Source organism: Ascaphus truei, chromosome 1, assembly GCF_040206685.1.
Source record: "Ascaphus truei isolate aAscTru1 chromosome 1, aAscTru1.hap1, whole genome shotgun sequence".
Taxonomy (NCBI): Eukaryota; Metazoa; Chordata; class Amphibia; order Anura; family Ascaphidae; genus Ascaphus; species Ascaphus truei.
The window spans coordinates 469,309,395-469,333,794 of NC_134483.1; the positions used below are offsets into that span (position 1 = coordinate 469,309,395).

Here is a 24,400-nt window from a genome sequence, read left to right on the forward strand (position 1 = left end):
CTAGCATAATGAAATACCATGGAGTAACCAGGGAGTGTGGAGAATAAATAATATTTTATTCCCAGTTGGGACTTGGCTTTATTAGCAGTTGTACCTTTTTATACAACAATGTACTGAATCACTAAGGGGTCATAATTAGCAAACATCACCCAGGGATTTTACCTGCAACTCAATCAAGCATCTAGTGTTTATTGCCTTGGTTTGGTTGAGACATTGTAATCACCCAGTGCTTGGCTTAGGTCTGATGCATTCCTACTGTACTATGTGGTTATTTATACATAATTCTGATGTTGGTTCCTAAAATGGTTGCAGGTCTAGAGATCACAAGTATAAAGTATTTGACGATCCGACACTCCTGAGCGACAAGATGAAACATGCATTGCTATTTGCCTGCCTCCTGCATATTCATCGTATTCATAAGCTTCTTCTCAGGGGAAGGATAATGGTAACGATGTCACTGCTAGTGGCACCAATCTGTAAATCCTAAATTAAGCCCAGTGCGGTGTCAGGAAAATTCTTATTGAACAGTTGGGTAGAAGCAATATTCCCTAGGCTAGGAATCATGCAGGTGTGTTTTATAGGCCTTCGGAACTGATGACATTTGAATATGGTTGGATTGCAATTGCGGCAGAAATGAATCGCATTGGATATGTTGCCTGATAAATGTTGCAGCTGTTACTAAAAGCGACGGATTACTAAAAGCGGAGGTAAGTAAATGGCAAAAGCGAATTAATTGTGCATGCAAATGTTTTGTATATAATGTGTACCCTGTTCATTTATGTAACTGTATTTGTAACCATGTATTATTGGTCTTAGCTTCATGCCCAGGACATACTTGAAAACGAGAGGTAACTCTCAACGTATTACTTCCTGGTAAAACATTTTTATAAATAAATAAATAAATAATTGCATTTAATACCACATTCCTTGTTTCCTATGGGAAAGAAAAAAAAAGTGAATTAAATAGGACGTGAAAACAATTACAGTATATGGTATTGCAGAGAATATATACTGCATGGTTTACAGTTTATATATAAAAAATACAATGTTATTTGTGTAATTCATTGTAAATTATAACTGATATTATTATGCATTTCTATGTTCCTATACTATATTCCTGCGCTGGAAGACACATTACAGCCTATTGACCAAATTGGGCTGCAGGTAACCTTCCAGCATCAGGTGTCTTATCGCAGAACACACTATATACAAACGATATACTGCTCAACCCCAATGCCTATATACAGTATATGTGAAGGGATCTCTTTCCCTCCTATCTGTCTTATTGCAGAAGCCTGTTTAATAAATATGGCCCTGTACATAATAAACATTGTAGCAAAACTTTTTGGACCCAGTTTTATCCAGAATTACACGATGTTATACTCTAAACAGAATACAATATACAAAATGTACAGTTTACAATAAATACAATATATATATATTTTGGCTCTAAAAACAATTTAAAAATAAATTAGAATTCCATTGTAATTTAAAAATGTAACACTACACTGTTTTTACTCTAGCTACACAAATACAAATGGTGTTGCCAGTTAATTTGAGTGAAGGCTTGGTTAAATTAACAAGCTGGAAAAAAAGGAAAACTTTCTACAAAACAGAATAATCCGAAATCGTAGAGTTGTCTCGGAGATGTTTATTACGGGGGCTTTCTATACTAGCATACTGTATTGTGACTGCAGAAAAGGTGACAGGGACTAAGGAGGTAAATGTGATATGAGAAGAACACCTGGGAACACCAAGTTGATGACGTACTGCACTGGAGAAATGGGTTGAGATGAAGCTGCACGAAGAGCAGATAGGATTGGTGACAGTTCAATGATAAAGTGGGAATTTTAATCTGACAGAATTAAATGTATGACAAATTAAGGAACAAAAGATGAAAAAGATGCACACCAATAAATAAATAAAAAATACTTGCAACCACCGGTGCTCCTGGTTCAGAGACAGCTGCCAATGAATCCTAAGATAGTGGAGAATTGATGATCCAGGGCACAATGCGGATTTTCAAAAAGGTTTAATTATCAAATACAACGTTTCGCCCTACTCAGAGGACTTTCTCATGCCAGTCACTTGAGAAAGTCCTCTGAGTAGGACGAAACGTCGTATTTGGTACTATTTGATAATTAAATCTTTTTGAAAATCCGCATTGTGCCCTGGATCATCAATTCTCCTCTGACAAATTAAGGAAACGTGAAAAGTGCTTAAATTGCAAAATAGTTTATACTCCGATACACCTTTTTCTGTGTGTGCATTTAATGCTAAGAGAATGCAGGATATTACAGGATTGTGAGTATGCAGCTTGCATTCTTTTTTCTACTTTCCCTGACGTTTTCTCATGATTGTTCAGAATGTACTGACATCTGTTTAGTAACAGAGACAAATGGGAAAATAATGTTTGTATATAGGAAGACCTACTGTACACGTAAAATCCATGAGTGCAGTAGGGCTAGTTCCATGAAAGGCCAAAACCCCATTTTAATCCTATCTTATACTGTATATCTGAGTAGAGATTTCCACAGAAGGCAGACCATACATGTTTTTTTTTAAATAAGAGTAGGTTAATGGTACTGCACCGACACACTTTATTCGAGCAAATACCCGGTATGTACCTGGCAGATACCTGGAATGCGCCACTCCTAACCTCTGACAAGCCCCGTTGCATTTGCCTTCCCAGCCTGGGTTCATGCCTGGCTGATGGGCGGCTGATCTGTTAAATGATAATGATTAGGATTTAATAGGCTGCAATGCTTCGCGTGTCTACCAGATGGCATAAATTCATGAATTGTAATGCAGTTTATATATATATACTGTGCAGTATTGCAGCCAGCGGGAATAAAATGCTTCAATCCCTGCTTGGAAAATAACTCAATGTACTCGGGCAGAAAACAGTCACAAACCTCAATACACCCGGGTATACCCGAATTCGTGGGACTAGCCAAGCTCGAATAAAGTGTGTCGCCAGTGTAGGCCCTGATATGTTTGAGGGGTGAGTTAGCTCAGAACCAGGTAACTGGAAGGTTAGGGGCCTAAAATAGAAGTGATATATACAGTATATATATATACAGTGTGTATGTGTGTATATATATATATATATATATATATATATATATATAAAACAAAAAGATAAATTACAGCGCCACAGTAAAGAGAACAACAATCTTATACAGTATACGTATACCCCAGTGTATTATAGGACTGGAAAGGTAGATTAAGTGCAATTACAATACAATAGATAAATAGGCTAGGCAAACAGAATGATAGCTAACTAAGACAGAAAACAAAGGACTACAAAACACTATATGTACAAAACAAAACAACAAACATACGGACAAAAAGGGGGAATATATGGGATAGGATTGGGATTGGCTACAGTTTATTCTATGCGCAAGTTCAAGAGACCTTTGTTAGTTGCATTTTTATATTATTCACTAATAAACCTATTTTACAGATTTATGCTATGGAGCCTGCGCTTTCTATTTTTGTTTTATATACTGTATATATATTTATATTGAAATCAGAAAGTTTGTTGGAGCAACATGAAAAAAAGAGGCTTGCAATTGCAGTACTTGGAAGAACATTCGGGAGGTCTTCATCCAGCAGTGGATCGATAAGGGCTGAAGATGATGACCTGCAATATATATATATATATATATATATATATATATATATATATATATATATATATATATATATATACTATGGAGGTCATGCACTAAGCAGTGATAAGTGGGTTTTCTGGGTGCTATGCACAAAGCAGTGATAAGTGCTTTTAAGTGAGATACATGCCTTTAAAGCAGTGATAACACTGCAGTATCGTGCTATAATGGCCTTTTTTCCCACTTAAAAGCACTTATCACTGCTTTGTGAATCTCAGAGCAGACAGTATCACGCTATAAATACATTTATCTCACTTAAAAGACTTATCACTGTTTTGTGACTCTCACAGCAGGCAATATCACGCTACAATGGCTTTTTATCTCACTTAAAAGCACTTATCACTGCTTAGTGCATGACCCCCTATGTGTGAATATACTATATATATATACTGTGTGTATGTATATATATATATATATATATATATATATATACAGTGTTCGACAAACCTATACATTTGCTCGCACTGGGCGAGTGGATTTAACCCCCGGGCGAGTAAATATTGGCCCAAGCAGCACACGTTTGGTACTAGGCGGCGAGTATATTTTTTTGTGTGGCGAGTATATTTTTTGGTGATTTGTCAACCACTATATATATATATATATATATATATATATATATATATATATATATATGTGTATATATATATATATATGTATATATATATATTTATATATTTTGCACATTGTGACTTTGGGTCCCTGTGTCTCAAGCACCAACATTTAAATTGTATTATCTATAGGGCAAGGAGTAATTATGTCTGCAAAATTCTATATACAGTGCAGCGTATGCAGTCAGTAGTTAAAGAAAGCTCATAAAATCCATGAATAATGGGAAGGCCCATGGAGAAGATGAAAATTCTACTTAAATCTTGAAAGAAGCTGGGAATGAATAGGAGAAAATCCTGGCAAAACTCTTTACCTGCTGCGTGAAGAACACGAAAATGACAAAATAATGGACATTATGCGATAGTTATTCTAATCCATAGGAAATGATACATAGAGGACCTCAAGAACTACAAACTAATCAGTCTACTTACAAGATTTGTACAAAGATTCTCACTAATTGGCTGCAATATACTGTATATAGCCTCCTGTAAGAATTCTTAGGTCACCTAAACAAGCTGGTCTAATTAATCCTTAGCCCTATGGGTTCCTGTGGGTGGACTTGGTTTGGAGAAGACACTCTACCTTTGAACATTCAGTGAGGTATTGTACTCCTTACATGAGAACTGGCTGTCAGAGTGTGACAAAACTGTAAATCAATTTAACACTGCATTGACTGTGTGTCTAGGTGTGCCGTTTTTGACATCTGAAATAATAATAACCCACAAATAAACTTCTTTATTCACTCAAACATTCCAAATAAGACATTTCTTTAGTTTTACATTGTCTGAAGTATTCTCCAAACAGCAGTTTAATTTAAAACCACATATTGATTTACCAAAGAAGCACGGTGTAATTACTCCAGATACTGTACTGTAGAATTGAAGACTTGTCACCATTAGCGTTCCGTTTTCCCCCACCAGTCTTAATGTCTCCTCATCTTTTTCCTCTCTATGAAACTCAATTCTTTTAATGCTATAACTAAAATATGCCATTATTTATTATACAGCCATAAATACTAGTCATTATTTAGCCAGGCAAGCTAGAAGTGATAGTTTCATAGAAGCTAGAACTGGTCATTTGCTTAACCCTGCATTGGCATCCTCACATTTTTTGTCACGACTCTCGTCTTCGTCTTCTTCTTGCGTTTCACTAGTACCTGCTTCCTTTATTGCTCTTTTCCTTCTGATATTGTAACGTTGTATTTCACTCTTGACTCCTCTTGATTTCCCCTCCCTCTCGTCATCTCTTTCATTATTATTTTAATCCTTTTATTATTCTATACAAAATAATAGATAATAGGATGAGAAAATGTAGACCGTTTCATAGAAAAACCTTTTAAGTGCATGACATTCTTTGTGGCTGAACCTTGTCCTGTCTTGCCGATCAGACGGGAAGTGAACTTACAGTAATTGTAGTAATTTCCCTATTTCTGGTGGAATAGGTGGCCGTATTTACTGAGCCGTGCTGGAGGGTGTCTTATCGAGTAGCACGGCTTAGTAAATATGGCACATAATGTTTTGCATTAGAGACACAAATTCTTTTATTACCATTTTGTTCCTAAGTTTATTAGTACTGTTCTGTTGGTAAGATCTCCAAGCTGTATTTTCAATACAATATAGTGTTTATTTTACGTAACGAAAAAACAAAGTTTCGGCCTACATCAATGGCCGAAACGTCATTTTATCTTTATGTAAAATAAACACTATTTGTATTGAAAATACAGCTTGAAGTGCCTGGAGATCTTCCCAACTATATAAATTCTCTACAGGTGTCTGCTTGTCTCTTTGAATGCACCAAGTAACCTCTTTCTAATATATTATTGCTGTTATTGAATCCTTTTCAGTGTGCATTATTACCTTTACCTTTTGATGGGCTATTAGTGCCCACATTTCAATTAAATGTTTTTTTTATTCAGATTACAACTTTATATTGTAGTTTTATGATTAATGTTGTGAATTGTATATAAAAGAGCTGTGTTGGTGCCAGGTTTCTTGATTTTGAAATCACTTTGTAGTTAGAATAATCGCTGCCTCTACTGTACTTCCTAACAAAAACCAGTGGCAATTCCCCAAAAGACCCAGGTACACCCAGGTACATTCTGAATACATGCCTTAAACTTTCCTTAAACTAGCCCCAGCATTTCTGCATTGATTAATGGCCTATCAGATTAACAGCGGGGGTCCCTGGCAGTCCCATTCAAACTGAATTGGACTGCCAGGGATCCCTGCTGTGTTAATCCTATGCCCAGAACATACCCAGCACATACCCTGAATGTAACCCGGCTAGTTTAAAGCAAATGTTAGAATAATCGTTGCCTCTACTGTATGTGTTATATTTTTGCCTAGGATGTATGATCTGTAAAAAGCTGAGGAATAACCAAAGAATTAAGATGTTTTAGTATCAGTCCTATTTAAAAAAAAATGTTTTCTTTGAGAAATTGCCTTTGCTTTTTCGTACCCTTATAATTCACTGGTAAATCATCCAACCACAGTGCTTAATTCAAGAAAAATATAAAATTGCCAGTGTGAGTTTTCTAACCTGAAGGGAACGTGCAGGCAGTGCACTGCTTTGAGGTGCATATAGAAATAAGATGCGACGGTGGCCCACTGTTCATTTATTTTGAGCTGCGTGGCCAACCTATGTTGTATTTCCCTATACCTCCCCATTATAGGAGTATTATTTGACTACATCTGCTAGCAAGTCATTATTGGATTATTGCCTGTGTTGATGAGGAAAGCGATATGAATTATTGGATTTATTACTGGACTAAGTGATACATGTGTAACGGTTTTTCTGGACCCACCTTGACCCACCCAATCTCAGATTGACCCCTGTGGTCTAACCGGTCCCCATTACATGGTTGTGTCTGGTGGTGCACCTGTTGACTACAGGACTCCTGAGTCTCCCGCATGATGTTAGTGGGGATATCAGCAAGACAGGCAGCTGAGGTAGTGTGCTTGTGTCCTACCTATATCCTGTGGTGCCTCCTTCTGTGCAAGAACTTCACTACCACACACCAAGGGTTTGTTGAACTTGGGCATCTTTATTGTGCGTTCAGGCAGACTGCCCCTCATAGCGGTCGTACTCAGCCGCTCATTCCTTTGCTGCACTACATTAGGAAGATTCCTTCTCCTCTAATAGAGTTGCTCTCCACCTCCCCCTTATGGAGATTCACCAGCTTGTCTCTCTGCTTTGAGCTGCACAGACTCACAGCTACTGCATCAGACACTGCAACACTGTTGCAGACCTCCACATGACTCTCCTGAACAGAGTCAGAACACCAACAGCAACTCACTCTAACTTTAGGCAGTGCTGTGTCTTATATCACCTCCAGAAAACAGACACCCTTTGTGTCACTAATCGTGGACACAAAGCATGTTGTCACTTCCTTTGGGACATATGACACCTCACCAGGGTTTGAGGGCAAACCTCCATGATTGTTGCTGGCAATCCTGCATACTTACCAGGTTTACTGCCAGCATGAGAAAGAGATATGTACACCAATTTTACACATGGCTACACATGCATTTTCTCTGAGCACAGATACAGAGCTTGTCTCTAATATTGCCTGAGTTTTCCAACCTGAATTAATGTAATTTTGTAGTCATTGCAACGAGGTAATATTCCTTAACTAAGCCCCGACCATGCTTTGCATATTTGCAGTTGATTTTTGGCATAATGCTTTTTCACCTAAATTTGGGACTTGAGGTTGTTACGTGGGTAGATGGTATTGCCCCATTAAGATAGTTTAAGGCATTGCATTGTGAAGCTGGTAGTGTGTTACGTTTTAGTGAGTAAAAGAAGTAGAACAAAATCCCCTCTGCAGGTTCAGGGAGAGTGGGAACATAAGATACAGTGTGAGGAGGAAGTTGGTGTGTTTCTAAAGGATGCATGGCATGAAGCAAGCTGATGGGATTCTCTTTACTCCATACAGATGATTAATGTTACTAGGGTCGCAGACATGGGGGGAGATGCGAGACAATTGTCCCAAGCCGGCGGCTTGTGGGGGCGGGCCTGGCCGATGCTGAAAGTGTCCGGCTGCCGGCCCCTGATTCCTGCCGGGCTCTAGCTTTCCCCAACTGCTGCTGTGGCATGTCTCCCTCCCACACCGGTCGGCGCGAGAAATTGGTCCCGCTCGGAAGTTAGGCCCAACTTTCGCATCCGCACGCGGGACTGGCGTGTCACTGGAATGCCTTCCACCCCAAGGAAAAAGTGTGTATGTGTGTATTGTGGGATGGGGGTGGGGGGGGGGAGAAATGTGTGGGTATTGTGCAGGGTGTGGGTGTGGGTGTGTGGATGTAATTGTGTGTGGTAGTGTGTGTGTGGTCAAATTGTATGTGAGGGTGTATTTGTGCGGGGGTGGGAATTGTGTCTGGGCATGGCTAGTGGAGTGGAGAATTGAGGGAGTGGAATTGAGTGAGAGGAGGGGGGCATTGTGTGAAAGGAGGGGTGAGTGTGTGTGAAAGAGAGAAGGGGGGGAAAGGGAGAGAAGGGGAAAAGAGGGGGCAGGCGGGAGTGAGAAGTTAGAGTGTAGGTGTGGGTGCGAGAGGAAGAGTAAGATGGGGAGAGTGAGAGCAGTGGAGAGTGAGCAAGGGGGGAAGAGTAATACATTATTATCATTTATTATTATCGTTTATTTGAGAGGCGCCAACATATTTCGCAGTGCGGTACAACGGGGTACAGATTTATGTAGATTACATAAACAGTAACATACAAGTGATGACAAACATGCACAAACAGACACAAAGAGGTAATGAGGGCCCTGCTCGTGAGAGCTGACAATCTAGAGGGATTGAGGGACAATGTTGAAACAAGAATGTAAGGTGGCTGCTCATTGTTGGATAAGGTGTGTCTCAAGTTAGAATATGGTCTAGTCTAGCAGCTGAATCCACAAAAGTTTTGAGGGGGGGTGTTACATAGGGCAGAGATTGGCCCCGCCATACAGCAGGTCCCAATGGGGTTGGAGGGGGAAGGTAGTTGGATGTTAGGGATATGGTGTGTAGGCTTTCTTGAAAAAGTAAGTTTTCAGGGAGTTTTAAATGTATGAAAGCTGCGGGAGAGTATGATGGTGCGTGGTAGGGAATTACAGAGAGAGGGTAGCACGGGAGAAGTCTTGTAGGCAGGAGTGAGAGGCAGTAATAAGAGGAAAGGCGAATGTCGTTGGCAGAACATAGGGGGTGTTTAGGTATGTATTTGGGGGTATGAGCTGAAATGTAAGGGGGACAGCATCATTGAGACCTTTGTAAATCATAACTAGGGTTTTTAATTGAATTATAGAGGCTATGGAAAGTTAGTGTAGTAATATGCGTAGTGGAGCAGTAGAAGTGGAGCGTTGAGTGAGGTAGATGATTTTGGTAGTAGAATTTTGGATAGCTTGGAGACGGGATAGGTGGACAAGGGGACTGCCCACTAAGAAAAGGTTGCAGTAGCCAAAGTGAAATATGACGAGTGAGTGGACTAGGATTTTAGTTGCAGCATGAGTGAGAAAAGGGCTTATCTTGGAGCGTATTTTGGGGCATATTTTGAAGGTGGAGATGGCAGGACTTCGTGAGGGACTGAATGTGAAGAACAAAGGAGAGATCAGAGTCAAAGATGACCTTTGACAGAGGGATTGAGGTGTTGATGAGATTGTGGTGTTATTGACAGTGAGGAAGAGTGTGGGTGTAGCGGTGGCAGCGGAAGGGGGAAATAATATTAGTTCTGTTTTGGACATGTTCACTTTGAGGTAACGGTGAAACATCCAGATGGAGATTGCAGAGAAAATTCAAAGGGCGGATATCGGGTGCTCCAATAGTTCCGGAATGTAATAATTCAAGAAATGTCCAGTATAGGACAAACAGAAAAAAGACAGCTGTCGCATGGAGTGGGTAACGTGATAATAGTGAGATAAGTGAGATGTATCATGTAGAGAATAACCAACCCTCCTGAAGGACACATACAGTGATGGTAACCCACCCTGCTGCAACCTCATTGGGGATACATATCCATATAAATTTTGAATGAAACAGTGATACTCACATTTCTTCTTGAATTATTTGTTCCTTGAACATGTAATTAGAATCCTTACCCACTCCTAGAGCTTCTTGACATCAATGTATGGCGTGACCAGCTGCAAGTTGAAGAATCCAAATAGTGAAAAAATAAAAACAGTAGTGCACTGCCAAGGGAGACAGGTTGGAATAATTATTATTAATAGAAAGACATCACCCAAACAAGGTGTAGGAACCTACACACCTTTATAAAGGTGCTTGATAAAGCACTGTGAAGGTGTGAAACGCGTAGGAGCGTTCCTACATCTCCTTGAGGTGATGTCTTTCTAATAATAACACTTTTTTTATAATTCCAATCTTGCTCCCTAGTGCGCTGCTGTTTTCATTTTTTCACTATTTGGAGATTGCAGAGACATAATTGGAGACTCAGGACAGGAGAGGGAGAGATCAGGGAAGAAGACATAAATATGGGTGTCATCGGTATATAGAGGATACTGAAAGCCAAATGATTGTATTAGTTCACCAAGAGAAGAGGTGTAAAGTGAAAAGAGCAGAGGGCCAAGGGCAGAGCCTTGTGGGACTCCAACAGAAAGAGGGAGTGAAGAGACACCAGAGAAGGAAACACGAAGGAGCGATTGGAAAGGTAGGACGTGAGCCAGGAGAAAGCTGTATAATGGAGGCCAATGGAGTGGAGAATGTTCAAGAGAAGGGGGTGATCAACAATGTCGAAGGCTGCAGAGAGATCCAGGAGAACTAGTAAGAAGAAGTGACCCTTAGATTTAGCTATAAGTAGGTATAGTAATTGGTCACTTTTGTTAGTGCTGTCTCAGTAGAGTATAGACGGCAGAAATCAGATTGAAAAGAGTCAAGCAGGGAGTTGAAGAGAGGAAGTGTGTCAGGCGGTTGTATATAAGTCGCTCAAGTAGCTTGGAGGCCAAGGAAAGAAGAGAGATAGGGCGGTACTTAGAGGTGGGAGGCGGAGTCAAATGAAGGTTTCTTTAGAATGGGCGTGACGTGTGCATGTTTGAAAGAAGATGGGAATGTGCCAGAGGTGGGAGATGTTAAAAAGGTTAGTTAAGGTGGATTTTAGTGTGCCAGAGAGGGTGCGGAGGAGAAGTGAGGGAATAGGATAAAGGGGGCAGGTTGTAGGGTGAGATGATGAGGAGCATGGAGACCTCATCTTCAGTCACAGGGAAAAATGAGCTGAGAGTGGATTTACAGTAGGTGTGCGAGGGGATGTAGGTGTTGCATGTGGACCTTGGCATCAGGGCCGCCAACAGGGGGAGACAGAGGGCACTGGCATCCCGGGCCCCGTGAGTCAGGGGGGTCCGGCCACGCCCGTGAAAGTAAAAAGAAAAAAAAAGTTTTTTTCCCCCAATGGCCGCGATTCTTCAGCGCGAGCAAGGTACCCATCCCGCTGCCTGTGGGCCCGTCTGTTTCTCTTGTGAGGTATTGTAAAAATTATATAAAAGATTGTTTTATGAATAACACTGTAACAGTAAGATGTCAGAATAAATTGTAAACTAGATATTCAGGGGATATTAACTATTCGATAACAAATCGTTAATTTACATTTTAATTCATGTGAGTGATTGTGTAGGCAGGGCCCCGTGTACTGCTTTGCCCGGGGGCCCCTAATGTTTTTAAGATGGCCCTGGCACCAACCTAACTTCTCGCGTGCCCCAACCCAACTTCCCCCACTCGCACCTCCTGCCCGGGCCACAGCCACGGGATTAGCCCGCCAGTCTCGCCCGCCCCCCCCAACCGCCCACCTCTCGCGTGCTCCCTGAGCCCACCTCTCGCGTGCCCTCTGAGCCCACCTCACATGCCCCGGGCAGCTGCCACGGGGATATCGGGGGCAGGGGGGGAAGTGACTGGGGGGCAAGGAAGGAAGCAGCACCAGCACCCACCCGGTCAAGGTAAGTCACCCACCCAGTCACTCAAAAGTCACTGTCACCCACCCAGTCACTGTCACCCAGTCACTGTCACTCACCCTGTCCCTGTCACCCACCCAGTCACTGTCACCCACCCAGTCACTGACTGTCTCCCACCCACCCAGTCACTGACTGTCTCCCACCCACCATCATTCACCCACCCACTGTTATTCACCCACCCAGTCACTGTCATTCACCCACCCACTCACCCAGGCAGGCAGTCACATGTCTTTTGTTGAAAATATAAAAATAAACAGGTTGCATTGTAATGTTTTTTTCTGTATCACAATAAGAAAACAGTTAAGTAAAAGTTGCGCGCTAAAAGATATTTTTTCGTGGTAGGTGCACTATGGGTTTGGGGGGGGGCTGCTCCTTTCATTTGTCCCGGGCCCCATGATTTCTGTTGGCGGCCCTGCTTGGCATGAAGATATGTCATGTCTTATTGACTTAATCTTGTCTGGGAAGTAGATGGCGAGGTCTCTGTGTTGGGTAGATGGGGGTGTAGGTGTAGTTGGGGAAGAGAAGGGAGTTAAAGGTGACGAATAGGCATTGAGGTTTGGAAGTCAAAGTTTGTATGAGTGAAGAAAAGTAGGTTAGCTTAGCAAGGAGAGGACAGTGTTCCAGAAAGAGAACATTCATTTATAGTGGAGGATGTCTGCTTTAGAGCGGAATTTCCTGAAGTAATGTTCTGCAGTGCGTGAGCACTTTTGGAGCTAGCAGGTGATGGGTGCGTGCCACGGTTGTGATGGATTATCAGGGTGGGAGGGAACGTGTGGTGGCAGGAGCAGTCTTGTCTAAGACTAATGAGGCAAAATAGTCTATGTCTCCCTCTCCAGCAAAGTCTATGGCCCGAAAAATAAATAAAAAATTGGCATCATCCTCCTATTCACTAAAGCTAGATTGCAAACGTTCAAGGGCTTTTTATCCACACAATATTGATCTTTATTGGCAATGTATGCAAATGAGGTATTACCAGCAACATAATATTTACATGCTATCCACTTGACTGATTGCTGGCAATAGTGGGCTACTGCCCAAAAATACCAACTTGTATTACTTATCCCACATCTTTTGCACGTTCACATTATATTTTATTTGTCACTGTATTTGGTTTTTAGCGCTATATACACCCATTTTTTTCTTACTTATCCCAGGCTGGCATTAGGCCGATCTTGACTTTGTATATAATGGCCATTATAAACATAAGCTGGCCAACCTACTCCAGCCAACTCCCATTGACTTGAATGGTTCTTTAACCCAAAACAGAGCTCAATGAAAATGTTGAAACAATGTTGAACTTATTTATACATTAGCCCTTAGAAGCTTAAGTGGTCAGCTAGTCATACTCGACGCATGACTAGCTGGTCACTTGGGCTACTAATTGCTTAATATTTGTACATATGGATGCTATGCATTTTGTGTTTTATTTAAAGTGTGTTTATGTTGTATGTTAATATATTTTCCTTTGGTGCATAAAGGCTGTCGTAGAAAGTATCATATATTCCACCCCATCACAATTGCATCACTAGTGCTGACCAACACCGATTTCTATGAGCTACAGTACTTGTATCCCAAGCGTTATTAAAAGCAATCCATAGTTGCAGTTCCATTATTTTTAACGACACATTTTAAAAGAGCAATATTAACCTTGAGTGACTGTAGCCCTATGACTAAGTGTGACGGTGAAGGGGTACCCAGGCCAGTAAATAAAGGTATCATGTCCGGCTGGGTGCCCCTGAGTCCTATTGTAAATGCGAAGTGTCAGCTCTGCAGCCCACTGCTGCAAGCCTGTAAATGCGTTAGATATTGTCTGTGTGTGTCCTGCTAGGAATAAGGGGACCACACACATTATACTAAGTTACATTGTATGAGTGCGGTCACAGTTATGGATTAGTTCCGAGTGTTGCAACAATGTTTCACTGCCAAACCGCAAAGCGGGTCTTAACTCCAGCCGCTTTTTCACACAGTACAGAAGCAGGGAGCTAACTTAGGTTAGGAGTATGCGAGCGCTATGAAATTTGGTGTGAGTGCTGCTGGGGTACAAACAGTAAAGCAGTTATGTTTTCCTTATTATTAACTTTAATACAAAGCCATGAATGAATGTTCCTCTCTTTTTAGTGCATTCAAGTTATGAGAGTAAAGAAATTAACATTCAGCCAGGCAGGGCAGCGGATACATTGGGGATTCACAAGTACAATATATGACCGGCAATCCGGAGAGTGAATCATGCATACCTTAAGTGCGGACTTCTCAGGCACCCTGCTGATGTGTCGGCAGAAGTCTGGACTTAAAGACAGTGACAGACTGAATACTGAAATGTTCTTTCGTCATGCCAATAAAGCTGATTTGATTTGATTGACAGAACACAGTGTTACTTTAGAAGGATGTATTATAAACAGTTTGCCCAGCAAATGCCCGGGAGAGAGGTAGACATTCTGCCGCCAGAGAAGGGGGCTTGGTTAGGTATGCTAAGCGGCTCTGGTGTGATGTTAGCGCATGACCCTTGGCATACCATGAAGCCCCTTGCCCGGCTGCATGAATTGTTGGCAACTCTGCCATAGGGTGGGGGTTTGGTTCCCACTCCGAGATTGGCTGCACATAGTACAGATAGGCTTTGACTGGTTTTAAAAGTCTGTGCAGTCAGTGGGGACGAGAGATTCATCTAAGATACATTGTGTGGTACAAGGACTATTCCATCGTAACTAAGCATTGTACCCCGCTTCAGGAGTTCGTTAGAACTAAGGATTGGCGAATGAATCCTGCAAGGGCAGAACGAAAAGATTACTTTTGGTGGAGAAACAGGGGTCACATGCAGCACCCCTAGCCAAAGACTGTCTTACGGCTCTTTTTGCACACCAGCCCCGCTCTTGGGAATTGGTGCATGGAGACTTTATTTTTGTGAAGTTCATTCCATGGACATTTTATTTTGTTTTGCCCTTTTCCAGTAAGTGTTTATTCGTGTTATTTTGTAAATCAAGCTGTGTGTGTTTCTCGTGTAAATAAATCACAATTTATTTTATCTCACGTTTTGCTCAAAGGATCCGGGTATTTTTGTGTTAAAAGCATTGGTCTCCCGCGACACTATGTAACGTTGCGACAATGTTATGAGGCACAGAAATGATTGATTTTCCTTAACATTAATTATCTTTAGTTATTGACTTCTGTTTGCAAATGTAACGGTTGTACTAAAAACTGTGGTGGCTGGTACTTGAAAAAATTATTTAGGCTTGTATATCATTTAGAATAATGACCGTTATAAATAACGCCTTGCTTTTTAAGGGAGTAAATCCTGGTTAACGTCACAATTACTTACAGTGTTTACTTATGTAATGGATTTTCTGGCCTAGACTGACCCACCCAATCTCACATTGGCCCCTGTGGTCTAACCAGTCCCCATTACAGTGTAGTGTCTGGTGGTGCACCTGTTGGCAACAGGACTCCTGAGTCTCCCGCATGATGTTGTGTGGGGATTGCCAACCCAGACAGACAGCTGAGGTAGTGTACTTGAGTCCTACCTATATCCAGTGCAGCGCCTCCACCTCATCAGGATCCCAGCGTCCGCTTGTGGATGGTCCTGGTGAGGAACTCCTCTGTGGTGCACCTCTCTGTGTAATTACTCCACACTTACACACGAGAGTATATTTGAACAGAGTCATCTTTATTGATGTACGGTGGGCCAGCTGCCCGTCACAATGGATATTCTTAGCCTTCCATTGTTCACCGTACTTCCCTTTAAAAGGTATCTCTTCCCTTAATTGGTGGATTCCCTATCCCCGTAGGGATATCTTCCCAGTGACCAGGTCCCTGGTCACAGTTTCGTAATCTGTCCTTTCAACAGCTTATTTCTCCTCCTCTATCCACTCAGCAACAACTAACTTTTGAACAGTGCTGTGCCTTATGTATCCTCTGGGGGCTGGCACAACTCTGACATCACTAACCATGGATTCAGAACATGTGGCCACTCCCATCCATACATAGGGCACCTCACCAGGGTATGAGGCAAACCTCCATAATTACAGCTGGCATGCCCACAACTTACCAGGCCTTACTGTCAGCAGGAGAGATGACTGTTAGCCATTTTACAGCATGGCTACATTCTCCCCCTGGTAAATCCCACCGTCCCCGGCTGGGACCTAAATTTGAAGTACCTTTCTTCAGGAAGCACTGTAAAATGAAAAACACACACATAATTATTTCAACATTACAGTTCGCATGATAAACAGATTGTGCCAAGCGCGCCCCGACCAGCAGCCAAGAACTCGCGCAACAGCTATCCTGTACCTCCTAATAGTAATGCCGAGGGTCAGGTTTCTTAACCTCCCGACCCCCATATCCAGGACAGTTATGCTATGCTATAGTTTCGCGGCAACCCCCTCTCAGGCCGGTACACTACCTTGTGTTTGTACACATTCCTGCCAATGCTCCAAACCCTCATTAGGTGATCTATTCTCTCTTCAGCCCGGCTGCCTGTAATGGCACCCCCTTTGTTGACCATGTATTCTTCAATGGTCTCCCTTAACCACCTATCCCTATTTTCCTCAATTTCCTCCATGAGGGGTTCTGGGACATATGGGTACTCTAGGCCGTGAGAAATTTTATACTTGGCTGCAATAGCCCTCTTGGCCCGGCTGATCCGAGTCAACTCAGCGTTCCCTGCCCTTCCTGGCAGCACCCATGACAGGGGTTCGTCTGGATCCACAGGGTCAGACAATATCTCTGGCCCCATAGGTTCTATATTATGCTGGCATATCTGAACCCACCGTTCCTGCATCTCCCTCTTCTTCTGGGCTGGTGTAAATTCCCCTACCGCCCACCAATAGTCCACCACGTCCTCTTTTTGTAGCAGGAACCGCGTGCGGTCCATCCACCCCACATATCCCTCGAATAAGGGGGCCCACCATCGGGTCTCCTGAAGTCCTTCGGGTCCCCACTCTAGCGAATCTCCTTCCTCAGTATCCCCCCAAGAAGATATCCCAGAGGTTCCTATTGAGCGGGGAGGATTAGACCACCTCTCCTGTTTGGAGCTCTCCTCCAACTGAACTATGGCCACTTTAGGCACCCACCTGGTCTCAGATACCTTCCCCAACTGCCCTCCACCCCTTGACCCACCATCAGAGGCATAGCTGCCCAGTCTCTCCCCAGTCCGTTCCTCACCAGTTCCCTGGGACCCTTCCGACACCCCCAAACTGGACGTGGACCCACAGGAAAAGGTGACTGGGACAGGGGCGTTAGCTAAGGCATGGGGTTGGGCATAGGGACGGGCAGTGGGTATCCGCGGGGTTCCGACCCACTCTCTACCCTCGGATAGTCCTGGATCACTGCGCGGACGCTCCGCTGGTTGAGTCTCACCCTTCTCAGCTTTCCTCGCCGCCTGCCAGCTCCTGGCCTTCACAGGTGATCGGGAACCGCCGCCGATCGCCGAAGCGTAGATGCTCTCCTTCCGGTCGCTCCGCTATCCCCGCCGGAAATGATGTCGTCACCGGAAACGGATACACCACCATCTTGCGATGGATCCCCATGCGGGATCTCTTCTTCCACGACGACGTCCGGAAGTTCCGCCGCCTGCACGTGCACCGCCTGGGCCTGGCATGGCCTCTCCTCCGCAACAGTCTTTATCGGAGCTAGGTAAGCACAAGGACTTGTCTTACCACTCCGCTGGTTGGGCGTGGACCGCCCATCGCCGCTGGACCCGCCGGTCCCCGAATGGGAGGGGCTCCGCCTCTCGACCTTCTGCTCCACTGGTGACACCCGACTCCTCTCACCGCTGCTCCCGGTAAGTGGGGTCTTCCTTCCGTTCCCTTCACAGGATATCACCACGGGCCAGATCACAGCCCCAGACGACTCTCTGGGATCCTCATCGGAGGGATCCGCCGGTACTTTGTTCGGGGTCACCGATCGTGATGATCGCCGTTTGGCCTCTCGGTCGATACACTGACCGACCGCTTTCCTCTCCTCGTTCTCAGCCAGGACGATACGTTCCGATCCCCATTCTCCGGGATCCGTGCCCTCCCGCCATAGAGCACCGGGAAGTTCGGCTGTCAGCATAGCCATCTTCCCCGCGGGTTCAATAGATTGAATTGGCACAAATGTGGGCATAGGCCATAGATACTGCGTACCACACTGTGGACAGTGCCCCGCTGTACCCACGGTGCCGCCTGGTATTCGGCATTGTAGGCAGAGGCCCACCACAGTCTCTGTTCCAGCCACCCGGATTACCAGCACGCCTCCTGGTACCGAGTATGGCTGAGTGGTCATCATGCCCATCACTTCTTGGGGTTGATCCATCCTCTTTGTGGGAGTCACTCGCTGCAATGGTTTGCTCGCTAAGCTGGCTCCTCGCGACTGACCAGCAGGGGTTGAGTTGGCAGCCACTCCTTTGTCTAGCTCCACCCTAATCTGACATAGTTGGAACCCGCCCCCACTAGTAGCAATTATGGGCGGGTCCCACAACGGGATAGGATGTCCTTTAATTAAGGCCGCGCCTTTCACAGTCCTGGAGGGCGTGGCTTCAGATTTCGCGCCAACACCCGAGCACCGTTCCTTATTTGGGGCCAATTCCGGCCAATTTCTTACAGCCTCTTTACTTGCACAATCCTGGTCTTCTTCTCCGCAGGCAGCACTGATTACAGGGACTATTTTCTGTAATAGCACCGCCGGCTCACCAGCTCCTTGTTCCGCTGGATTCATGCCCACGGGGCATAATTGGAAACCACTCCCGATGGTTGAGATTAGGGGGAGGTCCCATAGATTTATCGGGTGACCCAGCACTGGGGCTGAATTAGTCACTGTCCATGAGGGCGCGGCCGCAGCTTTCGTGCCATACCCCCCATCAGGGCGGGGTTTCCCTGTTGGCGCCAGTCCTGGCCAACTCTGCAACTTTTGCAAATGCAGTTTTCTCCTCAGCAAATCCACGCGGTCTCCCAGGGAAGCGGGAGCCGCCATCTTGGTTATCATTCTGTATAGCACTCACCGGCTGGCAAGCAGATATTTCTTTTTCATCACATATTACAACAATGTCTTCAACACTGTCCTCCAGGGTAGTACCCTGCGGTCCTAGGCAGGACCAAAACGGCGCGGCCACAGCCTTAGCACCACTCAACAGCAGGCTCGTGAAAGTCATTTCTGTAGCTTGCTCTCCCGCTGAACGCACACCACATGCGCTCCTTCCATCTGCCTCCGTCCGCCATTTTGGACACTCCGCACCGCGCGGATTCTCCACTCTTGCGGTTGCCATAGATGTATTATTTTCGTGATTATTGTGCATGGAGCTCCTCTCTGCAGGGCAGCTACCACACCGGCACAATAAAGATTTCTCTGATGCACCACCTTGTATACCTAATGTAGGCTGGACTCGTGTTTGCACTACCTCAGGCTAGGCTCACTCTCTCTGTGTCTGCTGTATCTCCTTCCTCCCAGTCTGTGCTCCCTTTGGTAAGTGGTCTGGAATGGGCTAGAGTACTCTGGAGCTTCCATGCAGTACTTGACGTCTACCTACTGTTGGCTAGCCTAGTGTAGACCCTCTTCAGGACTCCTGACTCGTTACCAGGCTATCCTTCCAGGCATCTTACCAACTAGCACTGCCTCAAGGTGACCTGTAAAGCTATAGCCTCTCTCCAAACCTCCAACTCCTTTCAGGCCCCTAGGTCGTCCCTGCGAGCTGACTATTCTCCATCAGCCCCTGACTACTCCTAGGATGTCCCAACGCAGCACAAAGTGGCAGCAGACACTCTCCCTGTTTCCCAGTGTGCCCAGCAAAAGCCTGTCCTGTTGACAGGTCTACATCTCTCAGCAGCGCCTCCAAATGTAACGGATTTTCTGGCCTAGCCTGACCCACCCATTCTCACATTGGCCCCTGTGGTCTAACCAGTCCCCATTACAGTGTAGTGTCTGGTGGTGCACCTGTTGGCAACAGGACTCCTGAGTCTCCCGCATGATGTTGTGTGGGGATTGCCAACCCAGACATACAGCTGAGGTAGTGTACTTGAGTCCTACCTATATCCAGTGCAGCGCCTCCACCTCATCAGGATCCCAGCGTCCGCTTGTGGATGGTCCTGGTGAGGAACTCCTCTGTGGTGCACCTCTCTGTGTAATTACTCCACACTTACACACGAGAGTATATTTGAACAGAGTCATCTTTATTGATGTACGGTGGGCCAGCTGCTGTCACAATGGATATTCTTAGCCTTCCATTGTTCACCGTACTTCCCTTTAAAAGGTATCTCTTCCCTTAATTGGTGGATTCCCTATCCCCGTAGGGATATCTTCCCTGTGACCAGGTCCCTGGTCACAGTTTCGTAATCTGTCCTTTCAACAGCTTATTTCTCCTCCTCTATCCACTCAGCAACAACTAACTTTTGAACAGTGCTGTGCCTTATGTATCCTCTGGGGGCTGGCACAACTCTGACATCACTAACCATGGATTCAGAACATGTGGCCACTCCCATCCATACATAGGGCACCTCACCAGGGTATGAGGCAAACCTCCATAATTACAGCTGGCATGCCCACAACTTACCAGGCCTTACTGTCAGCAGGAGAGATGACTGTTAGCCATTTTACAGCATGGCTACACTTAGATTAGTAAATTTGGACTTTGTTGGACGAACTTGGCTTTTACTATGACAAGAACTGCTTCTCCAAGTGCACCTTTACCTATATATAAAAGGATAACAGATATATATAAAATGTTATATATACATACATACATACATACATACAGTATAATGATTGATATGGTCCTCTCTGTCCTTGTATGTACCTGATTGAACTGATCATTCCAAATCTTTATGTAGGTCATGATTTCTATCATGAATGTGTCACATTACCTTTGCATTAGCTATCAAAATCACGTTATGTCCACCCTGGCCAGTTTCCCGTGGTAATGATTCTCATTGTGCAAAATGGAGATATTTTCGTTGGGGAACAAAGAATAAACTCAATAGTTTTGCATGATAACCAGCTGTGATCATAAATATCCATCCCTGCCTCATCCAAATGTAGCAGTGTTTCCCCGGCTACTACAGTAGGTGTGTTGTGCTGCAGCATACCTGTGGCTCACAGTAGATCTGAGACCCTGCTGATGTTGTTGGGGAAACAGGACAGGCTTTAGGGGTGATATCTGGTTCCCCTTCATTCGTTGGTCAGTGCCTCCATCTTCCGTAGGCTCCAGGAGAGCTGGAAGCAGTCCCTGCGGAAGAACTCTTTCATATTCCCCCTGACAGACTGCAAGCCCAGGCAGGAGTATATTTGATAACAGGAACATCTTTATTCTTCTCCATTATAGAGTACAGCATACAGGCAGCACTGCATACTATAACACTGGTCTCCAGCCTCAGAATGGTCCCTGGTCTCAACCCCCGGTCATGGGCCCCAGAGGTCGGTCCTAACTCTTCCTCTACTCCCTGATGGAGCAGAGGGTATGGTTCTCACTCCCACTTCCCTAAGGGGAGTCTCAAAGGGGAGAGACAACTAACTCAATTTGGAAAGTGCAACCCCTTAAGACCCTGGGGGAGGGTTCAAGGTCTGAGCCAAGGATTGGGCAGAACACAGGCCTTGTCCTGCCTTCCCCTGTCACTCAAGGAGCTGCTTGCTGGTGGGGAAAACCCTGGATTGGGCCTAACACTGCCTGCACTGATACCAGGACCTATTTGTCAGGCAGGCTAGATTAGTAGCCAAGCCAGGCTACACAAGAAACATAAAGGAATAATATAGAATAGAGATCAAAGTTTGTTTTGATAAAAAAAAAAACTTGGGGTAAAGAAGTAAAATTATGTAGCAATTGGCTAAGTCCCACTGTATCGGTGCATGGAAAAGATGACTAACAACGGCTCTGCAGTGACTTTTAAAAGGTTACTGAAGCCTCATAATTACAAGCATCCTTGTTCTCCTGGTACATAAGGGGACATAAAGACTTAGACACATTGGGCCTCATGCAGAGAGCATCGTTATTTCAAAACTCGACATTTTTTGTTCAATTTCCCTCAGAAAACGGCATAAAATGGCGAGTTGCGAAAAACGCGCCATTTTTTTATTTCTATGTTTAAAACTCGCCTCGCGGCTGGCGAGAACCTCCATCGCGCCATTTTTAAAACTCTCCGAATGCAGAGAGGTGCGAACGGCAAGTAGCGGCTGTTCGCGCCAAAAAAAGGCGCGATTCTCGCATTTTTGCCGCGCCACGAAAATATGGCAAGATGGCGCTCGCCGCCTATAGTAAAGGGGAAAAAAAAGGCGCGAATTTGTTTTTACACGTTTCTGAAGCGCGCATCTCGCCAATTTAAACTCGCCACACGCATCCATGTTAAACATAGCAGAATTCGCACTTTTCTGCATATGGAGAATAAAACTCTCCAAAAAAGCTATTTTTTATGAAATTCGCCATTTTTAAAATTCTATGCTCTCTGCATAAGGCCCATTATATTTTTCACTGCAGCATACATATTTTTTTTTAACAAACATAGGGCCTCATGCAGAGAGCATCGTTATTTCAAAACTCGCCATTTTTTGTTCAATTTCCCTCAGAAAACGGCATAAAATGGCGAGTTGCGAAAAACGCGCCATTTTTTTATTTCTATGTTTAAAACTCGCCTCGCGGCTGGCGAGAACCTCCATCGCGCCATTTTTAAAACTCTCCGAATGCAGAGAGGTGCGAACGGCAAGTAGCGGCTGTTCGCGCCAAAAAAAGGCGCGATTCTCGCATTTTTGCCGCGCCACGAAAATATGGCAAGATGGCGCTCGCCGCCTATAGTAAAGGGGAAAAAAAAGGCGCGAATTTGTTTTTACACGTTTCTGAAGCGCGCATCTCGCCAATTTAAACTCGCCACACGCATCCATGTTAAACATAGCAGAATTCGCACTTTTCTGCATATGGAGAATAAAACTCTCCAAAAAAGCTACTTTTTATGAAATTCGCCATTTTTAAAATTCTATGCTCTCTGCATGAGGCCCATAGTACCCCTGTAATGTTTCAATGCCTCATTGACAGACTTTATTAACGAAAGAATAAGGAACTTCAAGGTGACGACTACAGTAGGTGACATCCTACCAGTGATCAATCCCGACCTCCCTCAAATGGAAGCAATCAGCAAAAGCAGCCTGTGCTCTGCATATGATTGAGGATCTCTGATATCAATAGCTACATGTGCTGTGCTTTATCAGTCTGCTGTATCAGTGCAGGATGTGAACATGTTTAACTAATAGACCCCCAGTTATACTACTGTATTTAAAATAATAATATTGTTTTCTTAGTTTACCTAGCACTTCAATATATGCAAAGACGTACATTTTAGTTTACAGGCATAATTAATTACTGCAAAAAAAAACATGCAATCTAATACCAATAATTAAGTAGGATTAGAATATAGACATATACTTTCTTTTCTCTCTATAGATATGTATGTGTGCACAGTATATACTGTATATATATATATATTCTATTGTATTACTAACCCAATTCAATGGTTTCACACATTACACAGATCTATATCAATCTATAAGTGTACGCTACAATATATATCATCTTCAGCCTCTCTTCTCCACGTTGCTCCAACAATTTTTCTAATTTCATCCTCCCATCTTACTCTTGGTCATCGTCTTAGTCTTTTATTTTCCCTTGGAATCCAGTCGAGTACCATCTTTGTCCAAAGATGGTCATTACTTCTTGCAATGTCACTGCCATTTAAATTTCTTCACCCTTGTGATTATGTCAAATGCTTGTGTTAAATTTAGAACCTATTCATTCTTTTTCCTGTCTCTTCAGGTAAGACCCAGCATACATCTCTAGATATTTCTTTGAGTTGTCTGAAGCTTCTGAATTACCTTCATATTTAAAAGGTCCATACATTTATTTAGGAATAGAGTGATTTATGTATAAATATGTGTTATGCTGATTAATTCTATGGAAAGCCATGCACTAGAAAGGCAACACTCCTGATTATTATATTATGATGAATAACGGTATAGAAATATGCATTTCTCCTAGTGTTCCATAATTTGTACGTTTTACATTACTATGTTACTTTGTTTCTTTACTCTCATCTCATAGAAAGAAATCCAAAATGGCAAGAGTAATCAATACTCATCATACGTATGGCACAGTACCCAGAGTATCGATACAAGACATGGATGAAGAAATAGAAAGGATGGAAAATGGTGAATGCGGGTATGTTATGTTTAGCATTCCTAAACTTATTGTGAATAA

The 24,400-nt window shown here is 43.8% G+C and overlaps 1 protein-coding gene across 1 annotated transcript in view; it reads left to right on the forward strand.

Moving 5' to 3' along the window:
* Window positions 1-426: 426 nt before the first annotated feature.
* Window positions 427-24,400, forward strand: part of CNGA1 (cyclic nucleotide gated channel subunit alpha 1) — a 45,632-nt gene continuing 21,658 nt past the window's right edge. The window contains exons 1-2 of the mRNA XM_075566928.1: window positions 427-707; window positions 24,245-24,361. Of these exons, the coding sequence (XP_075423043.1) occupies window positions 24,258-24,361 (104 nt within the window). The 5' untranslated portion in view covers window positions 427-707; window positions 24,245-24,257. The remainder of the gene's footprint in view (window positions 708-24,244; window positions 24,362-24,400) is intronic.